General features: G+C 36.6%; 1 protein-coding gene across 1 annotated transcript in view; it reads left to right on the forward strand.

The window, feature by feature from the left end:
- The window catches only part of CFAP299 (cilia and flagella associated protein 299), a 520,438-nt gene extending 499,769 nt beyond the window's left edge, over positions 1-20,669 (forward strand). The window contains exon 6 of the mRNA XM_054687872.1: positions 20,411-20,669. Within this exon, the coding sequence (XP_054543847.1) occupies positions 20,411-20,506 (96 nt within the window). The 3' untranslated portion in view covers positions 20,507-20,669. The remainder of the gene's footprint in view (positions 1-20,410) is intronic.
- The last annotated feature ends 6,200 nt before the right edge of the window (positions 20,670-26,869 follow it).

The following is a 26,869-nucleotide window of genomic DNA, read 5'->3' on the forward strand; positions in this document are numbered from 1 at the left end:
GCCTGAGGCATTATTATTGAATGTAAAGTTCTACTTAAGCATGGTTCAGATAACTTTTTATAATTTTATTTACGTATTTTTATTGAGGTAACATTAGTTTACAACACTGTATAATTTAGGAGAATAGGTTTACACCTTCTCAGTTGTATATCACCACACCACATGTCTCACCGAAGCACACATATTCCTTTACCTAACTTTCATTAAGACCTTGCTTTCCAAAATAATCAGGCATGAGATTTCAAAGAATGTGTTAACAGCACATGAACTATCACATTTTCCTCTTTTTTTTTTTTTCTGGAAGATTTTGACTATAAAATATTCAAGAGAAGTCTGAAGGGACAGTATTTAAACATCTTGGAGATAGAGCAAGGATTTTGTTATTTGATGAGTAAAGTGAAAAATGATGAATGATGAGTAAAGAATTGTTGGATAAGACATATTAATGATTTTCTTTATATTTTATTTTAATTTTATCTTTTTTGAAAATAAAAATTAAATAGCCAACTTCCTAGAAATGAATGTTGGTCTTCACATTAATAACAAAAATTCTAAGTCTTTATTGTTAACTGGCTGCATGACCTTGAACAAATCACTTAACCTCCCTGGGCATTAATGTTCACAACTGAAAGAGGAGAACTTTGTTGTGCTGTTGCTTGATCTCTAAGGTTCCTCTATAGCCCCTGAGTCAATCTGAAGAGATTCTGATTCGGCTGGACCCAGAAGTACATAGTTTATAAGTAGTCTTTGTGATTCTGCTACAGATTGCCCATGAATCGCACTTTGAAAAATTCTCCACATAAAAGCAGTAATCTCAAAAAATCTGGCACTGTCTCCTCAAACACATGTTCTCAAAGATTTGTTATCAAACAAACTATAACACATATATTTCCTTTGTTGTGGACTAGATATAAAGTTAGCATGTACATCTCCTACAGAATTTAAATTATTAACTCTCTTCAAAGAGCCATGTCCCTTCTATAGTACATGTGTCCATATAGTATTTCTTACCACTCTACAGAGAGAACCAAAAAATGAGTTAAACTGTCAAGTTTTTTAAACAATAAATACACTAACAATTATATGTTTATACTCAATAATTTCTTTATAATTTTTCTTGAAATTCTCCTAAAATGAACACCTTCTTGCAACTCCAGGGTCATCAAAGTTAAACTACTGTTGAACAGTAAACTTACCTTTCCTTCCTCCTTATGTACTCTCTTTGACATAGTTTATGCTTAAAATTAAAGAAGTCAAGATAAATGAAAGGTGGAAATAGTGATAAACAGGATGTGTTTCCTTGTACAACACAGATGTAGACTCATTAATTCTGAAGTATGGTTCCCATGAAGCACAGTTGTTTGTGAATGGTAACAGTGGAAAAATGAAAATTGTGCAGGTCTTAGAACAAGTAATATGAGTTCATTGGTTAAGAAATTCCAAATGCAATAAGAGTTTGGTTGCATTGAAAACAGGACCACTGGCTTTAACTTCCCTGCAGCTGTATAACATCTGGAACAAATAAGGCAAGTTTCTATTTTTGAGTGAAGAATGCTTGTCTGAGTGATTCACACCCACCAAAATGTTTCCAGTGGTATTATCTTTAGAAGGATTGAGTGGAAGTACTTTGCACTCTCTCCCCTATATTATCTGGGCATGTGGGGGAAAAAAATTGGAATTTTTATTTTGTTTTTAGGAAACATTAACTATGGGAGCATTTACTTTGACTCTTAACAAAGGTGATCTAAAACCTTTGTGATCTACTAATAAGAGAGAAAAATGGTTTAGAATAGTTAAAACAGGAAAAATCTTCCTTAGTTACTCCAGCTTTGTTCCCCTCTCCTCTTCCATTCACTAAATAGAAGAGCCTATCACCTGGAAAAGTGTTAACAGATACTCCAAATATTCTGGGAATGAATGATTGAATGAGTCCCTCCAAACTCATAAAAATAATGCTACACTAATTAAAAGTTGAAGAGTGAATTATGATACTGATATTTAATGAAATGATGAGAGTCAGAAAAGGTACAGTCATACATTTTATACTGATTCAAATAAGTTAGAAAAAAAGATTGCAGGAACATATCAGTGGAAATAGCTAAAGCAGCCATAAATTTGGGTTTCACAGAGCTTATGCTGAAATCTTTATTTTGGTATGTGTTTTCAAGTCTTCATGTGTAGTCTCTGGGATATGTAATTTAAAACATCTCAAATTAAGACTCTTGAATTAGGACATGTTTTTGATTTGTGAACAAATTGACTCAAATAGGCTGACTTGCTCAAGATTACATAGTTCATTATTAGTAGAATCTTGTAATGAATTTTAAATTTAAGTATTATGACACACCATAAGGAATGTAAAGATAAGCAAAACTTCAACTCTTATCCTTAAAGTGCTTAAAGCATTTTTAGGAAAATGGGCATTTAAAAAATATAATTACAGTAGAAAGCATTAAGTGATTTTGCAAAAGAGGAAATGCTTTGGGAAATCAGTAGAAGAGGATTTTTGATCTGGAAGCAGGAGCCAGTGGATAGGATGGTGAGGGGACAGCATTAGCCATAAATTTAGGTAATACTGACAAAGGTCATCTTTTAGCCTATCTTGGAGAATGACAGGAAGTTGAACTCATAGAGATGGAGAGGCAAGTAATACCGGGAATGAATTTATTGTCAATGATAAGGTTGACTATATAATATAGGGAAGGAGCATCTAAATATAGTTCAACTTGGCTGCTGCATTGGCTTGAGGAGGGGATTGGGAATCAGGCCTGAACAAGTTATAAATAGCCTTGAGCGCAGCACTGTTGAGGATCTTGGGCTGGACTTGATAGGAAATGAGGAAATACATCAAGGCTCTAGTGCAGGGAAATAATAGGGTGAATGTTATGTTTTAAGGAGATTAGAGAGTGTAGATTAGGATGGAATAGGGAGGCAAAGATGGAGAAGGTGAGAGCATAAGGATAATCCTGGTGAAGAGCAGAGGCCTAGACCTACAGATCCTGCTGCAGTTAGCACATTCCTGCGGTGATTTTATTTTTTTTTAAAAGATTTTATTTATTTATTTATACAAGCACCAGGTACAGTCAGAAGCACGGGAGGGTGAGAGAATTCACCAGAGTGGGGAACAGAGCAGGCAGATTGACGAAACACTGCTGAGGGGAGCAGCGGGCGTGGCAGGAGATGTCTGTCCCGCCATGTGGGACCTTCGCAGGCGGCACTGCAGAGGCCGCTGGCAGCTTCCCAGCCCAGCGCTCAACTGCGGCGCCACCAGGGGAGGCTTCCTGTGGTGATGTTTTTAAAGCTGCATGTACCTGATCATTTAGGTAGAGACAAAACTAAGAGAATGCATATTTATCTGGAAAAAGTAGTTGGCAGATCTCACTTTGCCTAATGTATAGAAAGAGGGGAGAGGTGGGAGGAGACATTCATTACTACTGGAAGAGTATAGAGAAAAAAAATAGCTGTAAGTCTGTCACCTCTTCATTCTATCTACCATCCTCCTCTTCCTCACTTGATGTTTACTGTGCACCTAATGAGATATAAAACGTGAATCACAAAGGTGTGTTTCTTGTCTGAAAATGCTTACATTTGGTGGGTGGCTGGGAAGATACAATATGAACAGAAATGGCAAGCTAGAAAATGACCTGAGAGGACACAAAAGCTACAAGACTTCAACAGAATTTACTTTGGACCTAAGACAGTCAAACATGAAATAATACAAGCTGGGACAAGGCAGCTCCCAAGAGCGAGGCATCAGCTGTGGAGGAAGCACTGAGTTAGCATTTATGACTATAAACTAAAACAAATAGAGAAGAGAAGTACACATCTAACATCCAAAAATCAGATTGAAAGAACCATTCTGGGTCCTCTAACTTCCATTTGAACCAATTTGAAGTTCTTCAGTGACAATTGAAGAAGTAAAAAATAGGGGCACCTATTCATAATGGTGCATCCTGACAAAAATCAAGATACGATGTTCACAGAGCACAAAAGTGGAAGCTGGGTCTCCCTGGTAGTGTAGGCGGTTGAGCGCCACACTATGAAGCTGTCCGCAGCCTCTGCAGCATGGGTTTGATCCTGGCCAGCTGGCAAGAATCCCACATGGCAAAGCAGACCTCTCCTGTCTCACTCACTGCTCCCCTCAGCAGTGTATTTCATCAGTCTGCCTGTTCTGTTCCATGCTCTGTCTCTGGTGAATCCTCTCACCCTCCCGCGCATCTGGCCTATACCCCGGTTCTTATATAAATAAATAAATCTTAAAAAAAAAAAAAAGTTGTGGAAGCTGTGAACAAAGCCTACAAGTTGCTGCTGGATTAGGAACAAAAGATGAGGGCTGTAGATGTCCTCCAGGCAGGAAAAGATTGTGCACAACTTAGAATGAAAGGGCAAAAAAGCAATTAAAGTAGGAAGGTAAACCTACAAGTGTGGAGTCAGATCCTGAGCTGTTAAAACAAACAGCTTTTGAAAAGATCATGAAAAACCATCTTCTCTCCCATTTCCGCCCCAACTTAATATTTGCTTTAATTATCCACATTGTGTTCAATATAATTTAATATAGTGCAGGGTAGTTCTTTAGTACATTGAAGTGAGTTCAGTTTAAAAAGAAAATTTCTGCCTCTAACTGCCCTAAACCAACCAGGCTTGAAAGGTGTCACCATTGGGGCTACCTTCTCTTCCCTCAACTTGAAACTTAATATTTTCTACTTCCCTGTATTATGATGGTTAGAAACTTCTTGTATAGTTTGTGAAAATCATACAATTAAACATTTTGCTTAAAATGGTATTGCTGTGTCAGAGTCCACTCTTGAAAGCTCCTTGGCTTCAGTTGCTTGCAGTGTGGCATCCTTCCAAAGTCCAGGTCCAACCGGCAAGGCAGTAGGCACACAGGAGGGTCACTTGAAGCTTCCTTTGGGGCACATGTTTGGCATGTATTCTTCTTGCTGCACTGAATAAGGCCTGAACAACCCAAACTGTTCATTCCCCAAAGTTCTATCTGTCCCCCATTCAGTACTATTGTAAATGGGGAAGTCTGTCTTCCTTAGTGGTAGTACTTTGTACATGTAAAAAATTTGTATATTCTATGAAGAAATGAGTAAGTGGGAGGGTTAGCTTCTGAACTGAATCTTGAAATAAGTTTAGTGAGGACCTGGGAACTGGAGCAGAAGGGATATTCTAGTGGGACGGAACATCACATACAAAAGTGTGCACGTACAGAGCTTGGGGAGAGGATCTCCTTTTGGCTAAAGAGCGGTTCTCAGCTTTGGCCAGAATTAGAAACACCCAGGAAGTTTTAGATGTATGGCCTCATTCCCAAAGATTTTCTTTTAATTTCAGGGTAGAGGGCCTCCCTGGTGGCGCAAGGGGCTAAGCGATGTACTATGAAGCAATCCACAGCCTCTGCAGCACAAGTTCAATCCCTGGCCAGCCAGGGACCAACCCACATGGCGCAGCAGACCTCTCCTGTCTCGCCTACTGCTCCTCTCAGCAGTGTATTTCAGTCAGGCTGCCTGTTCTGCTCCCCACTCTGTCTCTGGTGAATCCTCTAACCCTCCACATCTCTAGCCTATATCCCAGTTATTGTATAAAAAAAAAAATAAATAAATCTTAAATTTTTTTTTTAAAAAAAATAATTTCAGGGTAAAAGTCTTGGACATATGTACTTTTCCAAAGTTCCCCCAGGTACAACCAGGGTTGAGAGCAGGTACAGGAAGGAGAGTAATGGCAGAGACATTCTGAAAGAAAAGTGAATTCCAACTGTGGAAGCCAAATCTAATGGATCGTTGCCATTTTACATAGTTCAATCGAAACCTTTATCATTTGTGTCATAATTTATAATCAAAATTTCTAAGTATGAAAACAGGTAAGCAATTTTGAAAGGAGGTGGTTGTCATTTTTCTGTTGACAAAACTTCATTGCTATGCAAAAGAAAATTCATTGTATGAAAAATATAAAATTCTATACGACAGAGCCTCCTTTTTGTTACTTTTTTAGTGTCTCATAGAGCTTGAATATTGTTTAAAAAATGGCTGATATCAAAACAAACATGAAAAACATGTTAAAAGATCTTAGAAGTATATGATTTCCATTAGATGGAAGAAACTGGTAAGACCAAAGACACTAATATAGAGTAAAACTTTTTTGGATCCAGTCTGAGTGTTACATAACTTGAATGGCATATGTAATGAAAACTGTATTGATTTAGCCAAAAGTATTTATTAATGTTAATTGGAATAAAATCTCAATGACAGCTAGACAAAGAATTTATTAGACAAAGTGAGGACTCAAACCTAGGAAGCAATCTATATATTTTACTTGGCAGAACTGTTCCAACAATCATGAGTTTGAATTTAGTTAATTTTAGTGTAAACAGTGAGGCATTGCCTTTAAAAATGTAGCTATTCTTGACAGTGGGGGCTTCTCCTTCTAAGTCACTTTGACCTAAAGATATGTTGATGTTATCTTTATGCAGAGGAAGACAACTTTGGAATTTAATAGCTTCCTTTCTAAAGAATTCACTGTGGAGATGCAAAGTCTGGTTGCCTATCATTGAAACCTTTTTTTTTTTAATCAAATTTTTTGGTGTTACTGAGGATTGAACAGACTGACTTTATCCAGAGGCAAAGTGTTTCAGGGACTTCAAATCTAGCTTTTCTCCCTGGTTGCTAGAGCATGGAGGGGTAGTTCTCGGGGCTTTTTACAGTATCCCCACACTTTACATATCAATACTCCTCATTGTTCAACAAAGTCCTCTAAGTCAGTCACACCTTTAGGAAAATCACAATTGCTCAAGCATACAAAAACTGCTTATTTGGAATGCAAACCATTAAGAGAGAGCTCTTTATCAACACCCAGTCCCCCAGGGTGGCTTGATTAGGGGCAATTTTTGTCAAGTCAGTAAAATATTTCCTTTTCCTCTTTCCTTATAAGTAGCGTCCTAGGTTCCACCTCTGGAGATCAAAACTGAATAGGTCAGTGTGACACCCTGAATTTGTATTTTTAAATGTTATCTCCCAAAATGATCCTAAAGATTAGCTGGACTTGATATCACTGCTTATGTAATAATATTTTATTAGTTATTGTTTCAGCCTATTGTGTGTCCATAAAGTAAGCAAACATCAACCTGTTAAAAAACAGTTTTAATTCAACAATTTTCATTTTAACTAGTGTAAGTGACCATTCCTCACACTGCAGTACTAGAACGTTCCTGAGACTGCATGTGTTATAGGACGGGGAGAGGGGCAGCCCAAAACCCCGCAAACCTGCCTATTCTAAATGGGTTCTGCCATCCGCCGCATCAACACAAAACATATGAGACTTTAATGGGAAGGAACTTTAATAAAACTCTGAAACAACACAGGTAAGGCAAAGAGTCTAGTTTCTAAATGAAGTACCCAGAGTTACCCGTCCCCTCGTGGGTAAAAGTCCATCCATATGGGATCGGCCCAGAACAAGGCCCCAAAGCCTGCCCCAAGTCTAAAGCATCTTCCAGTGGGGACCCACAGAACAGGGTCAGAAACAACCAGACAAGCCCGGAAGGAAAAGAGCAAAATCAACATCAAGATAAAAGCTGCCATTGTCACCTCCCCATGGGTCTCACCCCAGTCCACGACCAAAAGACAAGCGCAGTTTCTTCACGTGTCTCTAGGCTCCATGCGCCTCCTCCAGGTCTCCTGGCTCCATCCTGCTTCCTTCCTCAGTCTCTTCTGCCGCTTCTCTTCCTGCTCAGCTCCACCCTTCCTTGGGTGGGGCAGGGAACCTGGAACCTCCCCCTTTCCTGGGGACCACCCTGTTACACATGGAGTAAACTACAAAGTACATAAAGTCATGTTCTAAAGACTTCTACAGTAATACACTGTAACAGTGTAATGCCCGTAGAAAGGGGAGGTTCCATCTTCAATGTTCCACTAACAGAAGGGTGGAGCTGAGCAGCAAGGGAAAGTTAAAAAGGACTTGGGAGAGAAGGCTGGGGTAAAGAAGAAGACTAGGAGAAGACAGGAGGATGTACATGATATGTGAAGATGCATCGGCACTTGCTCTTGGCCTTGGACTTGTACCAGGGACTTGGGATCATGGAAGGAGGCACTTAAAAGAGACAGAGACATGGATGAGAGACCTGTGGGGAGAATGACAGTGGCAGCCTTTATCTTGATTTGTATTTTGATTTTGATCTTTTCCTTCTGGACTTGCCTGGCCCCTTCTGCCCCTTTCTTACAGTTCCCCACCAGAAGGAAAGATGACTTCATGGGGAAAGTATTTTAACTACATTCTTTCTCTTCTCTCTGTAGCACACTAATTGTATTAAAGTTCTTTTCTATTGAAGTTCTTAACACTATGTATGTTTTGTCTTTATGCAGTGGATGGCAGAACCCATCTAGAGCAGGCAGGTTTGGGGTCCTCGGGTACCCCTCATTCTGCCCACTAACACAACTGCACCAAGTTCTTCCATCAGTGAAGTGTTGTTATTTTTCATTGCTCAGTTGGATCATTATAGAGTGAGAGTGCTATCACAGACTCATCAAAAATCACTTTGTCAGTTCAGTTTGTGCAAAGAATCAAATAAAACAATACATGTGATAGAAACTTGTAAAACATAAACTGACTTATGGAGCAGGAATTCTTTCTGGTGGTTTGTCATTGTTTCTCTGGTGCTAGTACCATGCTTTTTGTATGGTAGGTGAGATCAGTAAACATCTGTGGAATGAATAAATTGAATATTAAATATTTTCTAAAGAAATGAATAGTAGGGCCAAAAATAATCCTGGAAACTTTTGAGGTTAACTTTAAAGTATTTTAGGATTTTAGGCACTAGAACCATATGTAGAACTAATGCTATTTTTAGCTGAAAATTACCAAAGTAATCGGGGTGCTTTTCTCTCCTTGGTAGGTGAATTAACCCTCAGGATTCTTTGCTCAATTTCGGAAGCTATTCTGGGTGTGCAGGGCAATGGTAATGTGTTAGGTCCATGGGTGAATGAGGAAGCAATCATTTTATTGTTTTTTAAATAAATGGATAGTTATTACTGCATATTATACTGATACAAAAAAAAAAAAGCCAAATCCTACTTTCTTACCCTATGAGCAAAAGATATCCATGTGAACAAGGTATAATTAAAAATAACTTCTTCTAATAAAAATATTAATTTGTGGGTTTTGTTTTTAATATAAAGGAAGAGTCCAACAGTGCCTTCCTATAGATCCTCTCTTTTCTGGCCTGTTCCGCTCAAGTCCCCCCACCCACGTACTTACTACTATTAGTAGGAAAGGTGTTAATTGCCTCCTAAATGCTGCCTCCCAGGTCATTGACTGTTCTTAATTTCCTTCTCCATACAGACATTAAAATCACGTGGAGTCTATCACAGCCTTGAAATTGTTCTTCCTTCCTTTGCAAAATGGAGGCCCATAACATTCCTACCTCCTTTCTGCAGATGGTTCAAATTTAATCTCTTGAAGTTCTACCCCCACCCCAACCCGTGAAGGTCCTCAGTTTTACAATCTGACTTTTTACAGTGTCCAGATATATTTCCTATTGGACAATTTTTAGAAAGCCAAGACAGAATGGAGTTAGTAGAGCAAGGCTATGGTCCCTTCAAGTTTCCAACAGCATTCCCTCAAACGCCACACCAACTTGAATTAATGGGTCAGGGGACACTTACTGAATCACCAACATTGCTTTTTTGGCTCCTGGATTTTCCTTGGAGGCCTCTTAAAAACTTTGCTTTTTAACTATGGCACAGTCACAGTTATTAAGTAAAGCTGAGGTCTAGCCAACTTTCTGGTTTTGCTGCCCAAATTACTGAATGTTTGGTTAATTATAGCCCAAAAACACCCACATACTAAGAAACTTTTAAACATTTTCTCCCCTGGGCAACCACCTGGTACACCTGAACTGAAAGTCCACCACATATAAATTAAGTATTTACTCAACTAACCTACTAAAGTCAATGGCCTTGAGGAATACATTAAAAATTACATAACAGTGTGGCTTTTATGAATTAAAACTCTAAAGCTTGAATGCTATGCCCTCCTCTTGACCTGGAAAACTGATTTTAATTTTATTTGCAGTGTTATGGAACAACCCCTAGAGTTAAGCACATTGTTGCTAAGTATCCAATGTATGAACTTATATATGGAGTGTAGCATAGGATAGGTGAGCTGGAGGGGAGAAAAAAATTGGAATATAATAATGCTGAATTATTATATGTCTATTGATGTTTGTTAATAAGAGAGTATAAGTGATAGCCTCCACCATTCAAGTTGAATGTCTACAGTGAAAAGTAGATGTCCTAGGGGCCTCCCTGGTGGTGCAAGGGTTTAAGCACAGCACTGTGAAGCTATCTGCAGCCTCTGCAGCACGAGTTCGATCCCTAGCCTGCCAGGTTGCTACCCACATAGTACAGCAGACCTCTTCTGTCTCTCCCGCTGCTCCTTTCAGCAGTGTGCTTTGGTCAGTCTGCCTGTTCTGTTCCCCACTCTGTCTCTGATGAATCCTCTCTCACCCCTCTGCACTTCTGGCCTGTACCCCAGTTCTTTATAAAAAAAAAAAGAAGGGCCTCCCTGGTGACGCAGGCGGTTGAGTGCAGAGCTGTGAAGCTGTTCACAGCCTCTACAGTGCCAGTTTGATCCCCGCCGGCCTCGGAGCAACCCACATGGCAAGCAGGCCTCTCCTGTCTCTCCCGCTGCTCCCCTCAGAAATGTATTTCATCAGTCTGCCTGTTCTGTTCCCCGCGCTTTCTCTGGTGAATCCTCTCGCCCTCCCACACATCTGGCCTGTACCCTGGTTCTTGTATAAATAAAATAAAATCTTTAAAAAAATAAAATAAAAAAATAGATGTCCTGATAAAACCTATGTGACTAGGAAAAGCTGCTGTTTTAAGCTTCTGATTAAAAGGGTAGCTATAGGGTAAGTGAATTGGGCAGGTTTTTATGTCATTGGCCTCTGTGGCTATCTATCACCTGTGGCCTTGATTGTGTTAACACAGAAGGTGCTTGGGAACGTGGGGCACAGGGCACATGTGCCTGATTGTGGACACCTGGAGCATGGGTGCCTGCATGCATAAGTGTGCACACCTGAGCCCAGAGGTGAGGCATGTTAGGGCAGCATTACTCAGACAGCGGAGCAGCTAAGAGAGGACGAGCAAGAGGTATGAGAGGAAGAGACCACAAGAGAATGCCAGAGAAAGCCCAGAGGAAAGCACGAATAGAGATTCACAGGGGGGCCAAGTTGCTGTCTCCCTGCTGGCTTCCCCTGTATACTATTAAAAAACCTGTGGGAACAATGCCAAGTGCTCCAAGCGTCTCTTTTAAGCTGCCTGAACCAACGGTGAACCTACCCGGCCTGGGATGGTAGCAGAACTGTAGCCTAATCAAACATGATGTCAAAGGTAAGCAAGATCAATTATCACAGGGAAATAAAGATGAAGAAACTTGAGGAAGAGAACTTTAATTTCAATTCAGGTTCGTTTAATCCCCAAATTCATTGTCATGAATCAGAACAAGGAGTAGTATATAGGAAAAGGTAGGTTAGTTTCCCGGGTTATATAAAAGGTTAGAATATGAACAAAACGATTGTTTCCTCCCAAATCTCAAAGACTAATGACAGTGAAGCAGAAGCTAGAAAACGTGAGTCAAGCATGGAATCATTGCAGGTGCCATACCACAGTTAAGGGACGTCTAACTCAAGCAGAGCATCATTTCTTCTGGGTCTCAAGAGCTAAGGAATTAGTCAGCTCCCATCCTCCTTCTTAACCATTCACCACCCGAAAGATGTTCACAGTTTCTAAAGTATTGAAATCCTAAAAACTCAGCAAGGGATGTTGAGGTGTACTGGAACATACTAGTATGAAAAGTGATCAAGGCTAATGACAAGAAAGAAAAATATGGTGTTGACAACATCAAAGTGGTTGTTGCCTGCTGGGATGTCTTCATCATCAACCATGTGTATTGGCCCCAAATCTGAAGCAAGAGGGAATAAACATAAGAAAACAAGGCACAAATGACAGTTCAACTTGGTATCTCAGAAAACTATATCACAAGCCCATGAAGCTGCTCCAGAGTATGTTTTTAACCTTTTGGAAAGCACAACTTCTAAATCCTAACATATTTCATGAATTTGTTCAAAAAAGAAAATGTACACGTGGTCATATGAGCATAGTATAATATCATCAAAGACCTGCCTAAGTCTCCTAATGAATTGCTCTTGAATTAAACCTAAGAACCCCTGAAAATACCTGCAAACTGTTGAAAAGGGTTAGAAGGAGTATAGGAAATAATCTATATGGCAGAGCAATAGTTAAATTGTGATTCATCAACACAGTGAAATAGTATGCAGTAGTTTTTAAAATAAGTTAAAGTTATATATACTGATGTTGATATTCTAGTGTAGATGTTCAAGATATACTTTGAAGTGAATAAAGCAGCTGTAAACCAATATAAATAATATTTTATTCAATGAGGTGGTTATAATTTATTTAATGATGTCCCTTTGATAGACATGTCAGTTGATTACAATGTCTTCCCCTGTCCCAAGTTTACTACCTTCTTTAGCTAAGTTTCTGATTCTTTTTTAAGATGAATTCCTAAAATAGAAATTGCTCAGTCAAGATACGTACTTTGTGAAGTGTTAAAGAGATAGTCACATCTCTTTCCAGTTAAATCATATAATTCCCAATTATAACTGACCTTTTTAGGACAGTCCATTCACCATGCCCTAATTATTTTGCATATTTTTTTTAAGATTCATTTATTTATGCATACAAGAGTTGGGATACAGGCCAGAGATGTGGGGAGGTGAGAGGACTCACCAGAGACAGAGTGGGAAACAGAGCAGGCAAACTGACTGAAATACACTGCTGAGGGGAGCAGCGGGCAAAACAGGAAAGGTCTGCTGCACCATGTGGGTTTCTCCCTGGCCAGCTGGAGATCAAACTCATGCTGCAGAGACTGTGGATTGCTTCATAGTGTGTTGCTTAACCCCTTGTACCACCTGGGCGGCCCTATTTTGCATATTTTTAAAATGTTTCTTTGACAGCCCAAATTTCTTTGGGGTTATTTTAATTTGCATTTTTGTTTATTATGGGGAAAAACATTTCTTTCATGTTCATATTAGTTTAGTGCCTTCTCCTTTTGCAATTGTTATTGCCTTTCACATACTTTTCTATAAAGTTTTAATAGTTTTTTCTTTGGTATTTTAAGTATTCTGTATAGAAGAGGTAGAGAACCTTTGTCATATCTTTAGTGACATATTATAGTTTATATATTTATCTCTTATTATTTATAATGTATTGGCATATAGGTTTTAACTTTTTATGTAGTTTGAATTATTGATTTCCCTTTCTGACTTCTTCCACCATGTCTATGTTTTAAGAGTCCCATACAAAGACTAGACAAATATCTACCTATATTTTCTTGTAAATTTATTTATAGTTTCCTTTATATATTTCAATCTGTAGATCTTCTGGGATTTTGTGGAGTAAGTTTAGAGTCTTTTTACTTTGATCCATTAATTATTATTTTTAGTATCTTATTACTATTGAGCCTACCCATTTTGTTTTACTTGTATTTTACATATGGCTTGGAGTTCCAGCTCTCCTGGGAACTAGTGATGGTCTTAGGCAGTAGTCTTTTAGCAGCTACTGACAGTGCTATGAATTTGAAGTGAAAATTTTCTACGTACAGAATTTTCTCAACCAATCACATTGTTTATTATTGTTATTATGTGTGATTGCTTTTAGCACTCTTGTTATTTATTAAGGAACAATTTTTTTCAAGAAAGTAGAATTACAGTTCTCCTAAAGACATAAAATAAGTATCTGTCTACAACTTTTAACTCATTAATTAATGAGGGACCGATAAGATATTACAATTGGTCCAAAGAATTCAAAGAGACCTATAAAGGGATAAGAAATTCTGAATTGAGTTTACTAATAGATGTAAAACTGACCTGTCAAGATCAATGCAAAAATTAGTTGCATTCCATCAAGCACAACCACTTTGTATTTATTCAGATAAGAGTTTGAAATATCATCAGATGTCTACAATTTATTGTTGGGTATAAACCAAAGATGAGACTATATATGAGTGAGCAGTCCAAATAGTCAGTATTTGATTTTTGCCCATTTCAGAGTCTCTCATAATTTTCTCTGACAGCCTTCTGTCTCTTTGCTATAATAATTTTATTTTTTAATTATAAATTTATTTATTTTCATACATCATCATTCATTTTTGTACAATATTTGATTTCTCCTCTCAGGTATAGTCCCAGCAACCCATCAGTACCCGTGACCCATCACCATAGTCCCTTGTGCTCTTCACTCCCCTGTTCTAACCCTCCCTCCCCTGATGTATATAATAATAATTTTTTAAAAAGTTATATAAGGCTGGTCTCATTAAGTTTGCCCAGTAGTTTACATAGATATAGCCAAAGTTTTATTTTACTATAGAGGGCACTTTTGTAAACTCTAAGGTCATACAATTTTGATGAAATAATAAATTGTACCTGGAAGTTTTCAAAGGAATCTGAAATGGGATTTTTAAAAATCTCTATTATTTATGAACCTGAGACTAACAAACTGTGCCAGATAAATATTGTTCACTATATTCCACATGAAATATCTATCTATTTGGGTAAATTACTCTCTTCTCGAGGTCTCCATCTCATTCTGAGATGACATGTATCCAATATTTCTTAGATTTTTTTTAAAACAGGAAATAAATCAGGCTTTGCAGGCATTATTTCCATAAGTAAAGTCAAGCTAAATTCCTGACAAGTGATTGTTCCTATAGATTAAATTAGTGTTATTTTTAAATATAGCTAACATTCCAGGCAAAGGCTTGGTTTTACAATTTGTATAATTACATCCTGGTAAAAAGGATGACAACTTTTCATTGAACTTACACAAGTAGCTAATGGTCATGGAAGTAAAGAAACTAAACAGAAATGTCTGAATCCTAGAAGAATAAGTAGGAATCAGTTATCATTTAATGATGTTTCATTTCAGTTTACAAAAGCAGAGTCTGTCAAATTGCTATGGGTTGCAGATTGTTTGACAAGAAAGAACTAGATAATTCTAACATAGTTGGAGATAGAACATTAAAATAATATCAAAAATATCTACAAATATCTACAATAAAATTTCCCACATTCAGTCCTACTATAATTGATTTCTGTTTCGCTAGATCTTGGGTTAGCCATCATATCAGTCTTCTGGTTTGGTCTAAAATGGATCCTGAAACCCTGGCTTGGTCCATCTCATTGAATAATCTGAATGTTGTGTAAACAGATGTCAATTTAGCTTTTAGTGCCCACAATTACAGTACTTAGTAGTCCTTTTCCATGAAATTATGAGAATATTCTTTGTGAAAGACATAAAATCTCTGAAAGATTTCAAGGAAGCATCAGAGTAAATCAGTACTATCCATAAATAACAGGGAATTAAAATGACTATCAGTGGTTTATTACTGATAATCTTCAAATGTGCACAGTCTGGTAAGGGTTCATAGTAAGAACATTGCAATAGACAGAAAGTTCAGTTCTTTTTGTGGCATGCAAAAAGAAAAAAAAAAAGATAATAGTCATTCCTCTTCCTCCCCATAAAATTAGACAAACCATGTAAGGATAAATGATTAATTTTAAGACGCCTGTGACTGTAATATCTTTAAAAAAAATGGATGAAACAATTATTAAGGAAAGAATCTTGAGATATGACATCAAATAATCCTGAGTTATAATTGTTTCTAACACTATCCAAGAGTATGTCTGTAGTGGGACTAAACTTTTGTAGTTTTTAAAACAATAGCCAAAATTATCACTAATAACATCAACTGCTATCTAATTTCATAAGGCAAAGCACCACCAGATCTCTGACACATCTAGGAAAACTTTATAGAAATATTCTAAGAGCTGCAAAGACTGTTTTCCCTAAGAATAAAACCAAATAAGATAGGAAAGGCAACAGCATAACTACAGAGACTTCCCATAAAGCACACAAAATTTCTGACACGTTTCTGTTAATAATCTGCCTGTACAAATTTATCTAGATGAGCCTGAACATCTCTTCCAACTTGACAGTTTATCCGAAGGAATTCTGCAGACAAACCAAATTATTTTCAGTACCTCTTTTCAAATGTGAAAGAATACATTTTTGTGATTTTGCCTAGGGATCTTCTGGGAAATCTCAAAGAGAGTTTTCATTGTAAAAGATATCTTGAAAGTTTTGTTTAATTTTTTCTAGACTTAGAATACAATTATGGAAAGATAAACATCAGAAAAAAAATGTCAGAACATATTTGAACATAATTAATATAGGATTGGAGTGCTATAGATGCAATACTAAATTGACTATTTGATATAAAAACATTTAAACAGTAAAATATTGAAAAATAAAGATGCACATTAACATAATTGTAAATAAATTTAGCTCTTTATAAATGATGATTCTCTCTGTTCTTTGCTTGGTTTTATTTTATTTTTTCTTTTTCTTAAAAAGCCAAGCATGTAAAACCTTTGGATTCTGACAGCAAAAGTGAGGTTACCAGAGTGGGTGGGCACAGAATACAGGGGGCCCAATGGACTGCTGGAGAGCTAGTGAGACTTTGGTGATGGGCACGGTGTGTTAATAATACATATGAAATGTGAGTGAAATTCCTAAAACATATATAGTGTTGTAAACCAGTATTACAACAAAACAAAAAAATGAAGGATATAATAAATTTAATATAAAGCACTAAATTGTAAGATACATAATATTTACTAGCATATATAATGAAAAAAGAAAAGAAAATCATTCATACAGTAAAGGAATTAACAAGTAAGCCAAGAAAGCAAACCCATCAAGATGGGAAAAGCTTTACTAAATCTTTTAGTATTTTTCATTGCTTCTCAGATGGTAAATCAAGGTACACGATAAAAAACTAAGGCAAGAAATATTTACTTTCAGTTTTGCCCTTTGTTTTACTTTTTCATATCACAGTAGTTCTCAGGGGATCTGTGAGCTTGAAACAGTTTTTATGTTAATACTAAGATGTTATTTCTGTTAACATTTCAACCCCATTGCTATGGTCAAATGAATCAGTACGAAAATGTGTGGGTGGTTTATATATAAACCACATAGACGATACATTAATCTGTCCTTAATGTTCATGCTATTGTCTCAATCATTCATATTCATTGTGACTTTTAACCAAAGTAACTTCTATTATATAGAGAAAACTGGAGAAAAAATTAAGACCTGTTCTGTCTTCTAAAAAAAAAAAGTACTTAACAAACTGACAAAGCTTATATTATACCTTTGTATAGTCACAGGCATTCATTAACATGATTCAAAGATAGGAAATTTTCTCAGGATCTAAGCAAAAGTATGTAAATTAAAAATATGCCTAATAAGTAAGGCATCAAATTATCAGTTTTTCTATCTTTGGTAGAAATTATCTAGATACAAATGAATATTCATTATATAATTCATCTGAATAACACTGTGTTTTTATGTTAATGAAAGATCTCAGGAATTATGTTCAAGTTAGTGTACTGAAAAATTTATTAGCTGTTGAAATAAAGTTATTAGTATAAAAATTCAATTTTGAATCTAATTTTTGAATACAAATTTTGAGTATCTTCAACACTGTGTAGGAGTAATATTAACTTATTTGGTCATTGTACCTGAGTAAACTTAAGCAAATCCAAATAGAATAAAATGTTTGCTTATATTATACCTAGCACTGATAAATTAGAGGAAAAACTCCTTTATACCAAAATTATTAGACTAGTCTGATACATCAAAGACTTACCTTAATTCCAAGACTTAATTTTCTAAACATTTCTGAGTTTCTATAAGAAAAATTTTCAAGTATGCCACATGTAAAGTTTCAAAACTAATTTCCTCATCTACTTGGAATTTTAGGAATATTTGATTTATACAGGAACTTATTTATATATGAATACTATAGGTAAATCATAACAAATCTTCTTTAATTTAGAAAACATTTTAACCTAATATATTAGTTCCCTCCAGATAGGAAAATATTGTATAATCATCAAAAAACATATAAAGGCATTTTCAATATGTGTGTGTGTGTGTGTGTATAAATATATATATACAGAATGAACTTAGTTTCAGATCTAAACATTAGCCAACTGTCAAAAGTAACACAAAGTTTATCAGTATATATATATCAAAAAGTTGTTTTCTTGCCTGATGGGTACATAATCCTTAATTTGAGCTCAAAATAGACAAGCAGAAAAATAAAAAAAATAAAATACTGGGTAATTGTTATTTCTCACCCCCAGAAAGAACAAATATCTATCTTTCATTAATCCATTTACAGAGATCCCAAAGGTTAGGCCATATAACCAAATTCCAAGCAATTGCTGCCACCAACAGTGAATAATTTTTTGATTGTAACTGTTTTGAAACAAACCCAAAAATAGGAAAAAGGAAAATATGCAAAGAGACATAGGATCAGCAGAGTGAAACTTCTGTTGCTACGAGGATTTAACTCTGGGAGTCAAGACAAGAAGTAACTGGGTTAAAATAGCCCACAAGGTGCAATACTTCCCCATCTACAAGGGCTACTCAGCCATTACGTGCCTTCACTGGAAACCACGGTGAAACCTCCAAAATGTTTACAGATTAATTGTTCCATAAGGGGAATAATACAACTGTCATGCAGATATAAAATGAATATGCCAAAAATTTCATTAATTATAGGAGTGAGGAACATATTACTAGAAGTTCAAAGGAGAATTCAAAAGCCAAAATTGGTAATAAGAAAAATCGAAATTTACAATTTACAAATAGATTCAAAACTGCTTCCAATAAATGTTGATATTAATTGCATTCCACTCAGCCTAATTGGCTTTTTTTTTTTTTTTTGCTACTGGTTATTTTTGTTTGTTTGTTTGTTTTTATTTATTTATACAAGCACTGGGTACAGTCAGAAGTGCAGGAAAGTGAGAGAATTCACCAGAGCCAGAGGAGGGAGCTGATCAGGCGGACTGACGAAGTACACTGCTGAGGGGAGCAGCGGGCGAGACAGGAGAGGTCTGTCACGCCATGTGAGACCCTCGCCGGCGGCCGTGGATCAAACCGGTGCTGTAGAGGCTGTGGGCAGCCCAGCCGCTCAACCGCTGCGCCACCAGGAGAGGCCCTAATTGGCTTTTTTATACACAAGAATATTTTATATTATTGTCAGTTTTCTACAACTTAGAGATGTAAAATAGCAAAAAGTTAAAAGCAGAAAACCCTTGGATAGGTAAGCCATTTAGAACACCCCCTCTTGTTATTACCCGTTTCAAAGTCTTCACAATTTTACTGACCGTTTAATAAAAGATGGTCCAATATATTCTTTCTTAGCTAGTATAATAAATTATCATGGGAAAAATACCAAATTTTCTTTCTATTCTCAGATCTAAATTTCTTATTATCTCTTCATACAAGAGAGAGAAGAAGTAACATGGTTCTTTTGTATGTGGAATATATAAAAGAACAAATGACTAATAATTTTCAATTGTAGATGTTGTATTTTGTAGTATCTCCCACTTCTCTGTTAATCTATACCACATAATGAATACTTGTACCCTTAAAAATTCCATACTATGATAGACTATACTGAGTAAAGGAAAATGATCAAAGCTGTTTTCACAAATTATAATTCAAAGAGCAGAGAAAGGAGGGAACCAATTGAAATAGTTTTTGAGGCGTTAAGAAACTTTTCAGGCCTCCCTGGTGGTGCAAGGGGTTAAGCACAGCATTATGAAGCAGTCTGCAGCCTCTGCAGCATAAGTTAGATCCCCAGCCAGCCAGGGAGCAACCCACATGACACAGCAGACCTCACCTGACACACCCACTACTCCCCCAGCATTGTGTTTCAGTCAATCTGCCTGTTCTGTTCCCCACTCTGTCTCTGGTGAATCCTCTCACCCCTCACATCTCTGACCTGTACCCCAGCTCTTGTATGCATAAATAAATCTTTTTTTTTTTTTAAAAAGAAACTTTTCATGAAATTCACCATGGCAAGTAGTTCTACTATATGAACCAATTCTAAACTTGACATCTTTATATCACAAACTTGAAATCAATATAGGATTCTTTTTAATGATTACACTGCATTCACAAGTATTCACAATGACTAAGAATTCTGCAGGTAAGTGACCCATGCAGTTCAAGCATGAACCAGAGACAATGTTTTGATCCCAGATTTTCTCACCAGTGTCACAACCCAGGGCTTTAAAGTTACTGATGGAATTATCACTGCTCCTGAGAAAAGGAATCTGGGGAGAAAACATGAAAATGTTTCCATTGCCACAGTCTTTTTAGTTCTGTTTGCCACACTATTGAAGTAATAAGAATTTCATTTTCTGCTGATTATTTGCATGATTTGCAAGGACTTAACTAACAATATGATTTACATGTTTTAGGCTGATCCAGGTGACAACTCTACCAGAACCTCTATCCAGACAGACCTCTACTTACAAGCTGTCATTTTTGACCACATTTCCAGAAGAAAGACTTAGTTATCAACATGTTATATGGTTCCTTAATTGCATGCTAAATTAAAATTAATCCTACTGTGTAATACCAGAAACAAATTAGAATACTAAATGAGTTCTGCAACTGAAAGGCAGTAAAAGTTAATAAAGAAATTAGAAAGAAAACTATAATCAGGACTTTTTTTTTTTTTGGTACTGATAGCCTCTTAATCTGCTTTGAGATTTTTCTAATTTTCCCCCCTTGAATACTGAAGCTGATTACAATAGTTCATGAGAGAAAATCTTCTTGTTATTTGGAAGATACAGTAATCATAGACATATAGCTTAAATTTTCTAATACAAAAATATTCCAGATCCTATTATTGCCAAATCTAGTGGACTAAAACTTATGCCATGTGGCATAAAATCATTGAATATTGATAAGGTAGTGGAAATTGGAATTTAATCATAGGAAAATAGAAATACAAAGTTTGAAATAGCATACCACTAAGGCCGTAAATAAAATTTGAACTGATGCTCAAAATGAATGAAAGTACTTGATATTTTTATGTGGACTATATGACCCCCATGACAACAAAGTTGAGAAGATGAAATCTAAAGCCAGAGAATTTTAGAGTAATAAGGACTTCATAAGAAAAGAACTTGGTTTCCTAATGTACCCTGCAGGTGGCTTTTGTATAGAAAAGATTTTATCCAGTTGTGATTTAAATGAGTATTTGGTTTTTCCTTTTTTTCCTATTTTTCCCCCAACAGAGCCCCTTTCTAAGCAATCCCACAGTAAACAATTCAGTGGGGCCAAGCAATGTAGAATTTTCAGTGTGCGCGATGGGAGAGAACTGAGTAGGGCATCAGAGTTCCAGTGGAATGAGGAGCATGTGTTCATGCAGGAAGTGAGAACTGGCACAAGATGTCAGAACTCAATCACTGCAAGCAGAATGGTGTTAAATTAGAATTGGATGTACTAGTGTGACCCTATTGTTTTCAGAAGAAACAGAATATATGTAAATGGGTGTGTTCATAAACTTCCCTTCCTTTGTCCACTGAGTCTCAGATCAGTAGCAGCCAATATCAGGGACCATATCTAGCATCCAAATCTTAAGTTTCTCAACACCATTTTCTACCCAAAGAAAGCAGCAACCTTTGGGAAAATGACTAATCCCATAGCTGAGGAAGGGAAATTTCAAGAATCTGGAGTATCTTTGTGCCAGGAAGCAAAGTTCTCAAAAAATGAATGGAATTTAGCAAAAGGACACTGAACCCAGCTTGAAAAGGTTTCCATTGGACATCATAATAAATCATGATAACGATGGGCATAAATAAGCAACCATTATTTCATACTGATCTACATGACTCAATAAATGAAAAGTTTGATGAGGAATGGAATGTACAAAATCCTTATTATTTACAGAGCAAACAATGGAAAAGCCTGGAGGATACCACTTTCAGTAAGTGATCAGAGAGAATATGAGTAGCAATGAGCTGAATTCACTCCAAATGAATAAGATGAAATAAGTTTCATCTTTTGTACCTTTTGTAGTAATTCTACCAACATTGCAGAACTTGAATCTTCTCAGACAAACCCAAATCTAGGGACGTTATATAAAATCGGAGGTCTTCAAATATGTCACAATCATGGGAAATAGGAGAATAGAGTGAAAAGGCATCCTCAACTGATGGAGACTGGAGAGACATAACAAACAAATGTAACATATGATTCTGAGTTGTAGCCTTATTCTATAAAGGGAAATCAGGGACATTGGTAAAAATTGAATGGCTTCTGAAGATTAGATAGTAGCAATGTAAAAATATTTATGTCCTGATTTGAACTACTATGTATGGTTATATAAAAGTTCCTTGATTATAGAAAATTATAGTAAAACATTTGGGAGTTAAGGGTATCATATCAAAAATTTATATTTAACTCAGGGGGGAAATGGTGTCCATGTTGTACTTATAAATTTTCTGTGAGCCTGGGATTGTTTGAAATAAAATAAATATTGATTATTTCATTTATAAAGTCAAAACCCTATTCCTTTATATTTTACATACAATGTATAAATTTTACTGTTCTCTCTATAGATTTGATGAAATTTTTAACAAGTATTTTGAATTCTACAGAATATTCAACTGAATTTCTTTAAATGTGTTAAATTTCATGTATTAACTATTACATTTAATTTCTAATTACTTCAAATTTCCAACTAGCAAATAAGCTTTGCTATAAATTTAAGTAATTAATAAATCTAATAAACTTGTGAATGTAATGTTGTTTATGTCCTCTCAAAAATTTCAATGTGGCTTATGAATTTATAAAATTTTACCTTAAAATTCTGTCTGAATTAATTAGTCAAAGATCACATTTTAAGTTGGAATAGACTAAATCTACTGTTCTAACATTCTAGAGTTTCTTGAGTGTTTTAACTTTTCAAAATAATTTAAGTATCAGTATTTAAGATATGTTTAACAGGTTTAATCACTAAAATATCAGTTGTCATCACCAGTAAGTAATGTATTAGCCTCTCAAGTGGATTTACTGATAGTACATAGTTACCAGAGATTTGAGTTAGGTTATGGGGTATAATTAGTTTGCTGGGGCTACCATAACAAAATGCCACAAACTGAATGATTTTAAAATGAGAATTTATTTTCTTACTGTTCTGGAGACTGGTAGTGTAAGACCAAGCTATCAGTAGGTTTGCTTTTCCCTGAGGCCTCTGTCCAGGGCTCACTGATGGCAGTCTTCACTATTTCCTTATATGGTCTTCTCTCTGTTCCCTCAAGTGTCTCATCATGCTTCAGAATGTCCCTTCTGATAATGTCAGACTGGATTAGAGTCTACCCTAATAAGTTCATTTTAACTTAATTACTCTCTTAAAACCCCTGTCCTCAAATTCATCACATTCTCAGGTATTATGTGTGGAAGGGGGTAGGAGGGAGGGGGTTGGGAGAGAAGGTAGGACTTTAACTATGAGTCTTGGTGGGATACAGTTCAGCCCATACCATGGAATGTAAATTATAAACATCCAGACCTTTTTTTTAAAAAAAAAGATTTATATATTTATGCATACAAGAGCTGGGGTACAGGCCAGAGGTGTGGAGGGGTGAGAGACAGAGTGGGGAAAAGAACAGGCAGACTGACCAAAAGCACTGCTGAGGGGAGCAGCGAGCAAGTCAGGAGGGGTCTGCTGTGCTATGTGGGTTGCTCCTTGACTGGCTGGGGATAGAACTCGTGCTGTAATGGCTTCAGATAGCTTCATAGGTTGCTTCTTAACCCCTTGCACCACCAGGGAGGCCCCATCCAGAACCTTTTTTATCATAATTACAACCTCTCAGTTGATGTTAAACCAAGGCTAGATTTCTGATGGTCCCAATATCTTACTTTTCGAAAAAGGATTGCTTTGTTTTCCAAGACGTCTGGATTCAAAAGCCTTATTACTTCATTTTCTAGTCTTATTTGACTGTAGCATGTAACCTGTTTGATGGATGTTCAATAAATCTGTGTAGGATGTCATTCTATTTCTGACTTGTTTTAATATTCTTTATATCGGAAGAACTACAGCTTCTATAACTATTTAAATGACATCTGATTGCACTGAGCAAATCACTTATGTATTGCCTGGTTCTGTGGTCACAGTTCTAAAGGGGAAACTAATGCAAGAACTGGGAATTCCCTTCATGGAATCTCATTAAAGTGACTTTCACCCAGCAAAGAAGAGCAATTACAGAACCTCCATGCACTGGTCCAGGCTACACGACAGAAGTAAGTTTAACCTCAAGCTAATGGTTGAGCACAAGATCAAAGAAAGGGAGTATGTAAAATGTATGTGAGAATAAGCAAAAGAGAAGTAAGCCAAACACAGGACCAAAGAATGAGTTAGTCAACCAAAAGGAAATGAAACAAGAAATTGAGCAATGCAATAAAGAGTAAAGAGCATTAAGAACCAGACAATTTGGCAAGCTGATGTTGGTAATTGGCCAAATCACTTTATCTCTCCAGACTTTGGCTCTTTAAGTTTCCTTTAAAATCCAAAACATCTATGATTTCTCCTTGCTGTTTTTCTAATCTATTTATGGACTCACTCAGGAGAATAGAATAGCCTTACAAGTTAAGTGTAATTTTCTCCAAGTGATAGTTTAAGTTTATTATCCTAGACTCTGTTTATAAGTGATGAAAATCCAATTTGAGGTTTTTTAAATAAAAATACCATGGTGTAGGGGTGTCTCCCAGAAGAAAAAGAGAGGAATATGTTTGCATCTCATGAATATCATAATCAAACATTAGAACTCCATTAGAACTCTACTTTCACTATATCTCATTACTGTGTTCCTCTCTGTGCATAATTATTTTTCTACAAAACAACCTCTGTTTCTCCAGACATACACATATACATCCCTCCCTCTCTCCTGCCCTTCTCTCTCTTTCTCTCTCTCTCTCTCTCTCTCTCTCTCTCCCCCCCCACCCCACCTTGACTCGCCTCTCCCTACCTCCCTTCTCATCTCTTTTTGTCCAATGTCCAGAATCCCCCAAAGAAAGTTACTTGACTTGGCTTCAGTCAGGAGTCTACCACCCTACACTATAATCTAAAATCTAAAATGGTTAGACTGTACAGAATTATGGTGCCCATAATTATAACAACTTTGAAAACCTTGAGCATAGATTAGAATCTTCATAAAATCAGATACTTCTGTTACAGAAAGAAATGCATCCAGGTCAATGGAGTAGGGAGAAAGGGTAGGAGAGAGAAAAGGAAGATGTCAGGAAGTCCGGCACACTGAGGTAAATCATTAGAGCATCAACTGATTCTTCCTCTTTGCACTGATGGTTATAACAGAGGGAAAAGCAACTGTGGTAATATGACTAGATAAATATTACTTTCTATGTTTCCTATTTTATAAAACTGTTTAGCAAGATAAGCAATTATGTAATCAAAAATGACCTGATATATATGACCAGCCTCTTCATTTGTATCTTCCATAATAATACAATTAAAATGTTGGACAACAACCATTAACCATGTAAACCTCAAGGAAATTAAAAGGAAATATCTACACATTCTTTTATGGAGGACCCATTATGAGCCAGATGCTCTACCAGGGACACAATAATGAAGTGCTTCCCTCAAGAAATTCACCAGCTTGGGGCCTCCCTTGGTGGTGCAGCGGTTGAGTGCTGGGCTGCAAAGCTGCCTGCAGCCTCTGCAATGCCAGTTCGATCCCTGGCCACCGGCGAGGGTCCCTCATGGTGCGACAGACCTCTCCTGCCACCCGCTGCTCCCTTCAGCAGTGTATTTTGTCAGTCTGCCTGTTCTGTTCCTGGCTCTGGTGAATTCTCTCACCCTCCCACTCTTTTGACTGTACCCAGTGCTTGTATAAATAAATAAATTAATTTAAAAAAAAAGAAAAATTCCCCAGCTTGGAATAAAAAGGAACATGAGGTGTCTTATGTTTTTATGGTAGGTGCTGCTGCTTTGTGAATGGACTGCCACCTCATTATAGTGACCAACCAATAGATCATTATAGTTATTGCATGAATGTTATGAAATTTGAACATTTTATTGTAGCATTCTCATTCCTGAACCTTTGACCTAAAGGATTTCAGTTGATAGCCTATATTATAAATACATATTTGAAAATAATGACAATTTTATCTTCTTTCTTCTAGTAATTTCTGTAATATTACATTGGCCAAGACTTTCCAGAATCATATAATGATGAAGAAATGATTTATTGGGAATACCACTAGAAAAGTGTTTCCCAGTGTGTGTTATGTATCACACTAATCTTTTAAGAATATCTTTTTAAAATTCTGTGGTCAAATAAGGTTGTGAAATTGCACATTCTCCTAGAGACTCACAATGTTACATATTATTAACACTGAGAAGTTTCAAAGTAAACAGATCTAAGTTCACTTAACCTAAATTCCCAAACAAATTGCCCACTGATCAGCACCCCTCTATTTTCACTATGAAGCATTAATTAACATTGTGTCATTGGAGATTTGTTGTAAGCCACAAAAAAACAAACCCTACACATTTAAACGGACAAGGAAACATAGTAGAATTTAAGGAAGAGTTCTTAACCAAGACTCTGGAAGGAGAACACAGAAGAATTCTGGAAGTCTCTCTGCCAAACACTGCCAGTAACAAAGCTGAACTCCAGCTATTCTCCAGTCTGTTTCTCAGTCCCATGTTTCACATTCCCAAGAGAGGAAACCTGATAAGCACACAAGGGCTAAGTGCCCATCCTATGAATTGCTAGCAATGGTCTAGGTCAGATGGTAGACATGACCTCTGGTGGTCCTCCCTGTGCCTCAATGACTGCTTCCAGGCAGAAAGGAATTTTCATGTGTCGGGAAGGCACCCCAAGAAATTCTACTCTGAAGTCTCC

Source organism: Talpa occidentalis, unplaced genomic scaffold, assembly GCF_014898055.3.
Source record: "Talpa occidentalis isolate TD23 unplaced genomic scaffold, MPIMG_talOcc4v2.1 talOcc4.6, whole genome shotgun sequence".
Classification (NCBI taxonomy): Eukaryota; Metazoa; Chordata; class Mammalia; order Eulipotyphla; family Talpidae; genus Talpa; species Talpa occidentalis.